This window comes from Rissa tridactyla, chromosome 4 (assembly GCF_028500815.1).
Source record: "Rissa tridactyla isolate bRisTri1 chromosome 4, bRisTri1.patW.cur.20221130, whole genome shotgun sequence".
Taxonomy (NCBI): Eukaryota; Metazoa; Chordata; class Aves; order Charadriiformes; family Laridae; genus Rissa; species Rissa tridactyla.
Genome location: NC_071469.1, coordinates 63,147,131 through 63,156,300, shown reverse-complemented (window position 1 = coordinate 63,156,300; position 9,170 = coordinate 63,147,131). Strand labels below are relative to the sequence as shown.

Below are 9,170 nucleotides of genomic sequence, written 5' to 3'. Positions count from 1 at the left end.
TGTCATCCCAAGCTTGGGGACATGGGGGTTATCTTTGCACCACTACACACTGGGAGGAGCAACAGTGACAATCTTCTACAGGCAAATGTCCCCAGAGCCACCAAAATACACAGAATCTAAATGATTCTATGATTCTATGACTTATCATTAAGGTTGCCTAGAGTCACGGGTTGGATTGCAAAGATCCTTGTGGGTCCCTTCCAAACCAGGATATTCCATGATTATGAGATTGCCATTGGCAGACAGATGATAATAAAACCACAATATAGCGCCATGCAACTTCCTATGAAGAAAATTACCTCTAGCCCAGTGTCAACAAGTACACCAGGGCAGATGGGAGTCACTGAGCTGAGGTGGCACCGCAGGGCTGGGCTGGTTGCCGGCCGTGCCTGTGATATGCTCTGTCGCCTGGGACACCACAGGGGACACGTCACAATTTGGGGGGGTGGCTATAAAGGGCAGCAGCAGCAGCGCTGCCCCAGTACGGCCTGGGCTAGCGGTGAGTGGGCTGGCGGGGGGAGGCTGGGCTGGACCAGGGCCGGGGCAGAAACGCCGGCCCCCGCGGGGTGGGTTCTCACTCAGCATCGAGGGCCCAGCCACTGGCCCCTGGGCTGGGCACAGGCCTTACTCCTACAGGCTATGGCTGCAATAAGGGTCCTCGCCTTGCTTGTGCTAAGCATCTTCCAGCTCCTGCCGATGGTCGGCGATGAGCAGGATGATGGCAAGCATGAGCGCGTGCAGCAGCGTGTGGAGCAGCTGAGCCTGGAGATGACTCGGCTGCTGCAGGAGCATGAGTGGAGCAGCTTTGGGAAGCCCTGGTCTTTGCTGCCTTGCAGCAGTGGCAGTTCTGGGCGATTGCTGGAGTCCCAGTCCTGCTCTTCAGGCTCTGCTGGTGGCTCCGGAAAAGGAGCCAACGGCCAGAGATCAGCCATGAAGAGGAGAGCTCCAGCAGCAGCACAGAGCTGGAGGAGGAAGCGTGTGAAGGAGGAGATTCTGATGAAGAGGGGCGTCTGGTCAGGGATTATGCAAAGCGCATCCGATTGTCAGTGAAGAGCATGGCCTACAGGAGACAGGTGGTGGAAGAGCTGGCGAGCGACCTCCTCACTGTCTTACAAGAACGCTTGTCAAATAGTTTCTTCCCGGCGCTGCAGCCAGCCATCGGGGTGGGCAGCGCCTTTGAAGGTTGGAGTCCCGCTGGGCATGATGCTGTCTACCGCCTGCTTGTGCCCATGAAGCCCCCCCGGGGGCACACCTTCCACCTGGAGCTGGGCGCTGCGGGGGAGATGCCGGCAAAGAACTGCGTCCGCGTGGAGCTGGAGTGCACCTGCCCCAGGGACCAAGGCATGGAGAACGTGCTGTGCTTCCTCCACCAACCCGAGGAGGGGCTAGGCAGAAATCAGGTTTTGAGCTTCCTAGGCATCCTCTGCACCGGCTCCTACCTAGATATCGAGAAGATTGCCCGCTGGTTCCAGAAGTTGGTGAGGTCAGCCTGGTGGGAGATGCCTCAGTCACGTCTCTACACTATGAAGGTGCTGCCTTCCAGCCGCTCCTGCAAGCTGCAGCTGACAAACACCTCCGGGAGATCCGTCTTCATTGAGATGATGTTTGGGGTGCAGCGAGGCGACTCGGACATCTTCCTGAGCAGCCAGACTGCAGAAGCCGCCTTCACCCCAAGCACCACGTGGGCAGAGACCTATGCTGTGGCAGAGGTGAAGTTCTTCAGGCATGTGGCCAGGCAGGCCCCACGTGACACCTCCCACCTCAAATGCCTGCAGCTCTGCGCTGGTAGCCTGGTGGGCACAGGCTTTTCCTCTGATGTCTTGAAAACAGTTGTGATGCACCTCCTGAACACCATACCCCCGTCAAGCTGGAGAAGGAGGGAATTCCTGATGCGGCTGCAGGATATCATGTGGTACCTGCACGGCTGCTTGGAGGAAAAACGCCTGCACCACTTCTTCTTCGGGAATGAGAACATGCCTGAGGACATCGTCTTGCCCGCAGCCTTCCAAGCGGCTGAGCCAATCAACCTCTTCCAGTGCCTGCTGCAGGATCCAGCTGCCCACGCCAAGGCACTGCATGACTTTGAGGAAGTGCAAGGTCGGCTCACAAGACTGGTCTTCTGCGGAGACTGAAAGAGGTCTTCCCGGACAGAGCTGTGTTTGTGTCCCCTTGACTGCCCGTGCATCTTTGAAGAGCATCCCTTCCTTCTAGGAGCTCTACTTTGCGCAAAGTTGACAATAAAGAGTGTGTTTGAACAAAAGCCGCATCTCTGAGTGAGTGCGCATCAGTTTTTTGGGGAATGCGGGCACAGGGGGCTGAGTGCTGATGTGGTGGGCTCTGGTTTCACTGATTCTCTAGCTACGGCTCCCCATCCTGCCTGTGCTCCTGCACTGGGGCAATGGGAATAATTTGTCACCCTCCACAGCTGGGCACATTGCCTGTGTGGCTCCGCAGGGAGGGAGCCTGACGTGGCTTCCTTGGGGGCCATACACAAAGCAAGCCCTGGGAGCGCCATAGCATTGCCCTCGGGTGACCCCAGCGAGGTGGGAATGACGCGGGCCGAGTGGGGAGCCCTTTGCACGGGGGACAAGTGCCACGACGGCAGAGCGGGGCTCTGGCGGCTCTGGCTCCTGTACCAGCATGAGACTCATGCTCCACACCCTCTCGTCACCTCAAGCTTGGGTTCCCACCACTTTAACACGGGAGACTTAACACGTGCAGCAAGGTTAAAGAAAGCTTTTGAGATGCCTCCAATTCCAGGCATGCACTGGCGCAGTCCGTGCCACGTTTCTGAGAAGCAGTGGCCTGGCAGCAGCCATGGCGGCAGGAGAGCTGCACTCATCCCTGTCTTTGGGACACCTCTAGTGGAAATCCAAGGATGGTCTATGGGAGAAGATTTGGAAGATCTTCGATAGTTATCACGTCAAAAGAGCTGCCCGTGTCTGAGTGCTAAAGAAGCCCAACGGGTGCCTGGTGCCCATCAGCCCAAGGGACGTGGCTTTTCCGGGCTCTGCGAGGGCCGTGCTGTTTTAAAACCAACTCTTGCCTTTTATCACAGCAGACCTAGTTGGGGCCAGCTCTGCTGTCTGTCTCTCCTGGCCCCGGGCTCTGAGCTTCTCCTCCGAGCCCAATCTGAGAGCAAAATGCCAGCTCCTCTCAGATGCACCGCCCCAGGGTGTAGCCAGAGGTGCAGCGAGTCACTGAGTGTCTGCCCAAGCCATCACTGCCCGTGTTACACTGCTGATGTGCCTTCTGGAGAAGTGGACACCTTCACAGCTGCCTTGGATCAACGAGCCACCCGAACTAGCACTCTGCGCTGTCACTGTGAAGCTTCATGCTGGAACTCAGTCGCGTTGGGGGCAAGATGTCCTGCAGACGGGGTTCGGCCACTGAAAGCCTGCCACAGCCTTTGACATACTGCTTCACAAGGGTCTCTGCACAGTTCCCTCTGCCGCCAGGAGATCTCAGGCTTGCAAGATAGCTCTGGGGGGTGTCTGAGGGCATTTCTCTGCCCCTGACACCCTTGGGCTGTGTGTGGGAGGGACTGGCAGGTCGGCAGGTCCTGAGGCAGTTGGGGGGTGCTGGCTGTCCCCGCGGCCCCTTCCAACCATGGGAGGGGTTTGGAAACCTTCACAACTGGCCTGTGCCAAGCCAGGAGAGAGGCTGGGATGCAAAGTACAGAAATTCAAGAGTAACGCTTTATTCATGCGCATGAGGTGTCCCGTTCAAATTGGCGCACCCTGAATGCGGTTTTACATGAGGTTCTTCTACCTCTCTCTACCATTCAGGTACAACATGATGTGGCCAATCCCTACTTAACACACGCATACTACAATTTTCAAAGCAGCTCTGATTCTGTGGCGTCGCCATCCATCTGCTTCTGTCTTGATCTGCACGACCCTGGGGTTGGTCTGGCTACAGCTCCTTCTCTCTGGTGCCAGGCAAGGGGAGGGTTTCACAGCGGTGGTAGAGGGGCTAGGATGCAGACATGATAGTCCGGGATTGGGGAATTCAGGGCATGGGAGTAACGGACAGGATTCAGGAAAAGTCAAGCCGGCAGAGTTGAGCCACCCACCCGCATTAGAACCTGTGCCACTAGGAAAGCACGCAAGGTATTAGCAATTGGAGATTCCTTACTGGGAGGCGCTGAAGCAGCTCTTTGCCGTCCAGACAATTTCTCCAGAGAAGTTTGCTGCCCACCAGGAGCTCACACTCGGGACGTCACTGAGAGGCTGCCAAGACCTGAACCCTGCAGGTTATCACCCACTCCTACTACACGATGTAGGGTCTGACGACACTGTGACGAGGCAACCTAGAACCATCCAAAGAGACTGTATGTTCCTTGGAGCAATGTTCAAAGGATGAGGAGCAGAGGTGGTGTTCTCCTCTCTCCTCCCAGTCAGAGGAAGGGGTTCAGGAAGGAGGAGGCAAATTGAACAGGTGAATGCCTGGCTGCACAGCTGCTGCTCAAGCTTCTGTGCTTGTGGATCACAGAAAAAGCTGCTGGCTCCTGTGATCGTGGATCAATGTTGGAGAAGCTGGATCTGTTGGGAGCTGATGGCATTCCCCTGACCTCATACTGCAGGAAAAAAGAGGGGAGAATGGGCGACACAGAAAGGAAAGGGAAATGCCCGCGCAGCAGCCCTCTGCCAACAGCGGCAGCGTGCTCCTCGCAATGGTCTCCCCAGCACAGCAGCCGGTGAAGACTGTGGCGGCTGCAAAGATGATTTTTGCACTGCTTTCCCTTCACACTGTCATGACTGTGGTGGTGATTTGACAAGGGCCAAGAAATTCCCTGGCAGCTCTGGCTGGGCAGGGACCAAGTGAGAGGAACCACTGAGGTGTTTCCATGTGTTCACCGGGATCAAAGCAAAGCATCTGCCCATCCCAGACACTCCTTGGGGAGTTGCTGCCACAGAACAGAACGTGCTGGACATGGAGAAGCTGGAGAAGCATGGAGAAGCTGCAACCCCCAAAGAGGGAGTTGCTCATTGGGAAATCTCCACCCGCACCCCCAACATCACCCTTGGGAAATGGCTCCTTGGAAGCAGTGTCCTCTCGCCGTGGCACAGTTGGAACAGAGGTCCTGCTATCGACAGGCCCCATCCCACCACCAGGATATGCACCACCACCTACCCATCAGTGTCATGAAGGCACCGAGAGCACACCCACCATCGCAAGCTCAGAGGCCAGCACCAAGGCAGCCGATTCCATCACTCAGGATGGGATCTCAAGGAGCAAGTAAAGCATCCACAGGCCACAATGCCCCTTTTTATGTTTGCTAAGGGTTTGGGGCTGCTTCTGTGATGGTGTGGTCCCCGCCAGGCACCATCATGACCTTTATAGCCCATAACCCTGCCCAAGCAATAACCACCTGTGGTGGTCACAATGGGTGCATCTGGTCATGATGGTGGCATCCGGGGCTCCAAGGTGGTTCTGGGGAGTCAGATAAAAACACAATAGCCAAGGACCAACTTAAGCAATGCTGGTACTCTGGTCAATATGCAAATAGGGCTACAGGGCAACCATCTTACCCCCATAAATAGTCAACCCCCCAAGAGCCTTTGTGATTCTCCTGCACGGCAGCATCTCCCCTTAAGTAGCAACGCCTCTCAAGATTACTTCTCGAGATGCAGAGATTCCTTGACACAACAGATCCTGGGTAAGTGACTAACAGCACGCTAAACTCTGAAATCTCAGCTAAGCGATACAAAGGATTGATCGGGAAGATACAGTCCTTTTGACATAAACCCTTGACCAGGTCTGGGACTGGATACAGCTGCCCCTGGACTCCTCTCTGAGAAGGAGTTTGGAAAGCAAGAGGGTCCTCTCTGAACCTCCTGATTCCACGGGAGGCTCTCCCTCACAGTTCTGACTGACCCTGCCCTCCATGCAGTAAATGACCGATTGCACCTCGCCATCGAATCTTGTCGAAACACAGTCGCATTGACCATCAAACGCTGCCGCTGAGCCGGGGTGGGGGGTGCCCAAGGGCAGGGCTGGCTGCCGGCCTGTGATGCGCTCTGTCGCCTGGGACACCACAGGGGACGTGTCACAATGGGGGGCAGCTATAAAAGGCGCCAGCAGCAGCGCTGCCCCAGTACGGCCTGGGCTAGCGGTGAGTGGGCTGGCGGGGGGAGGCTGGGCTGGACCAGGGCCGGGGCAGAAATGCCGGCCCCCGCGGGATGGGTTCTTACCCAGCATCGAGGGCCCAGCCACTGGCCCCTGGGCTGGGCACAGGCCTTACTCCTACAGGCTATGGCTGCAATAAGGGTCCTCGCCTTGCTTGTGCTAAGCATCTTCCAGCTCCTGCCGATGGTCGGCAATGAGCTGGACGAGGCCTTGCGCGAGCATGTGCAGCAGCGTGTGGAGCATCTGATGGCTCGGATGACTTGGCTGCTGCAGGAGCTGGAGCAGAGGAGCCTGGAGCAGAGGAGCCTGGAGCAGAGGAGCCAGAAGCCAGCCTTTGCCTGGGAAGCCCTGGTCTTTGCTGCCTTGCAGCAGTGGCAGTTCTGGGCGATTGCTGGAGTCCCAGTCCTGCTCTTCAGGCTCTGCTGGTGGCGCCGGAAAAGGAGGCGACAGCCAGAGATCGGCCATGAAGAGGAGAGCTCCAGCAGCAGCACAGAGCTGGAGGAGGATGAAAGTGAAGAAGAAGATGCTGATGATTATCAGAGGTGTCTGCTGAATTCTATCACAAAGCGCATCCGATTGTCAGTGAAGAGCATGGCCTACAGGAGACAGGTGGTGGAAGAGCTGGCGAGCGACCTCCTCACTGTCTTACAAGAACGCTTGTCAAATAGTTTCTTCCCGGCGCTGCAGCCAGCCATCGGGGTGGGCAGCGCCTTTGAAGGTTGGAGTCCCGCTGGGCATGATGCTGTCTACCGCCTGCTTGTGCCCATGAAGCCCCCCCGGGGGCACACCTTCCACCTGGAGCTGGGCGCTGCGGGGGAGATGCCGGCAAAGAACTGCGTCCGCGTGGAGCTGGAGTGCACCTGCCCCAGGGACCAAGGCATGGAGAACGTGCTGTGCTTCCTCCACCAACCCGAGGAGGGGCTAGGCAGAAATCAGGTTTCGAGCTTCCTAGGCATCCTCTGCACCGGCTCCTACCTAGATGTTGAGAAGATTGCCCGCTGGTTCCAGAAGTTGGTGAGGTCAGCCTGGCGGAAGATGCCTCAGTCGCGTCTCTACACTATGAAGGTGCTGCCTTCCAGCCGCTCCTGCAAGCTGCAGCTGACAAACACCTCCGGGAGATCCCTCTTCATTGAGATGATGTTTGGGGTGCAGCGAGGCGACTCGGACATCTTCCTGAGCAGCCAGACTGCAGAGGCCATCTTCACCCCAAGCACAATTTGGGCAGAGAGCTATGCTGTGGCAGAGGTGAAGTTCTTCAGGCATGTGGCCAGGCAGGCCCCACGTGACAACTTCCATCTCAAATGCCTGCAGCTCTGTGCCCATACCCTGGTGGGAACAGGCTTTTCCACCTATACCTTGAAGACAATTGTGATGCACCTCCTGAACACCATACCCCCGTCAAGCTGGAGAAGGAGGGAATTCCTGATGCGGCTGCAGGATATCATGTGGTACCTGCACGGCTGCTTGGAGGAAAAACGCCTGCACCACTTCTTCTTCGGGAATGAGAACATGCCTGAGGACATCGTCTTACCCCCAGACACCCAAACAGCTAAGCCTATCAACTTATTCCAGTACCTGGTGCATGATCCAACAGCCCACACCAAGGCACTGCGTGAGTTCAGTGTACTGCAAGATCAACTCATAAGACTGGTCTTCTACAGACTTTGAAAGAGGTCTTCCTGGACAGAGCTGTGTTTGTGTCCCCTAAATGGCTTATGCCTCTTCAAAGAGAGTCCCTTCCTTCTGGGAGTTTTACCCTTTACAAAGATGACAGTATATCACTTGTTTAACACACAAATACTGTGTCTGTGAGTGTCTGTGCATCCATTTTTTGGGGAACATGGGCATAGTGTTTTTGGGGAACACAAGCATAGCTGAGCTTTGCTCAGCTGCCCTAGAGTTGGGAAGCTTTTTGCTGAAGAGCTGATGTAGTGGGCGCTGGTTTGATGATTCATTGGGCTTTGGCTTCCTCAGTTGTGTGTTTAATCCCAGTAGTCAGCTTGGCATCACACAGCTGCTCCATCACTTAGAATCACAGAATCATAGAATTGTTAGGGTTGGAAGGCACCTTAAAGATCATCTAGTTCCAACCCCCCTGCCATGGGCAGGGACACCTCCCACTACATCAGGTTGCTCAGAGCCCCATCCAGCCTGGCCTTAAAAACTTCCAGGGACAGGGCTTCCACCACCTCTCTGGGCAACCTGTTCCAGTGTCTCACCACCCTCATGGTGAAGAACTTCTTGCTAACGTCCAGTCTGAATCAACCCATCTCTAGGTTTAATCCATTCCCTCTAGTCCTACCACTACCCAACATCCTAAAAAGTCCCTCACCAGCTTTCTTGTAGGCCCCCTTAAGATACTGGTAGGCCACTATAAGGTCTCCTCGGAGCCTTCTTTTCTCCAGACGGAACAACCCCAACTCTCTCCATCTGTCCTCATAGGAGAGGTGCTCCAGCCCTCTGATCATCCTTGTGGCCCTTCTTTGGACGTGTTCCAGCACGTCCATATCTCTCTTGTAGTAGGGGCTCCAGAACTGGACGCAGTACTCCAGGTGGGGTCTCACGAGAGTGGAGCAGAGGGGGAGAATCCCCTCCCTCGACCTGCTGGACATGCTTCTCCTGATGCAGCCCAGCATACGATTGGCTTTCTGGGCTGCTAGTGCACACTGACAGCTCACGTTGAGCCTCTCGTCCACCAGCACCCCCAAGGCCTTTTCTTCAGGGCTGCTCTCAAGCCAGTCACCGCCCAGCCTATATCGGTGCTTGGGATTGCCCCGACCCAGATGGAGGACCTTGCACTTGGTCTTGTTGAACTTCATGAGGTTGGCACGGGCCCACCTCTCCAGCCTGTCAAGGTCCCTCTGGCTGGCATCCCTTCCCTTCAGTGTGTCAGCCACCCCACACAGCTTGGTGTCATTGGTAAACTTGCTGAGGGTGTACGCTATGCCACTGTCCATGTCGTTGACAACACTTGCCCCCAGTGGGATCGTCAGGAGAATCTGAAGAGTAAATTTGGGAAAATTATGAGTTCAGCTAAG

The 9,170-nt window shown here is 56.0% G+C and overlaps 2 protein-coding genes across 2 annotated transcripts; both read left to right on the top strand.

The window, feature by feature from the left end:
• The first annotated feature begins 696 nt into the window (after window positions 1-696).
• On the top strand, window positions 697-2,230 carry LOC128909055 (inositol 1,4,5-trisphosphate receptor-interacting protein-like 1). The gene is given in 2 exon segments (XM_054200223.1): window positions 697-793; window positions 796-2,230. Coding segments are annotated over 2 exon segments (1,434 nt in total). The 3' UTR covers window positions 2,133-2,230.
• Window positions 2,231-6,315: 4,085 nt separating this feature from the next.
• Window positions 6,316-7,800, top strand: LOC128908632 (inositol 1,4,5-trisphosphate receptor-interacting protein-like 1). The gene has a single exon (XM_054199282.1). It carries the CDS (start codon window positions 6,316-6,318, stop codon window positions 7,798-7,800), a length of 1,485 nt encoding a protein of 494 aa, XP_054055257.1.
• Window positions 7,801-9,170: the final 1,370 nt, after the last annotated feature.

Bases quoted from the DNA above. Each gene is read 5' to 3' on its own strand.
- LOC128908632 (XM_054199282.1), top strand. From the start codon at position 6,316: ATGGTCGGCAATGAGCTGGACGAGGCCTTGCGCGAGCATGTGCAGCAG.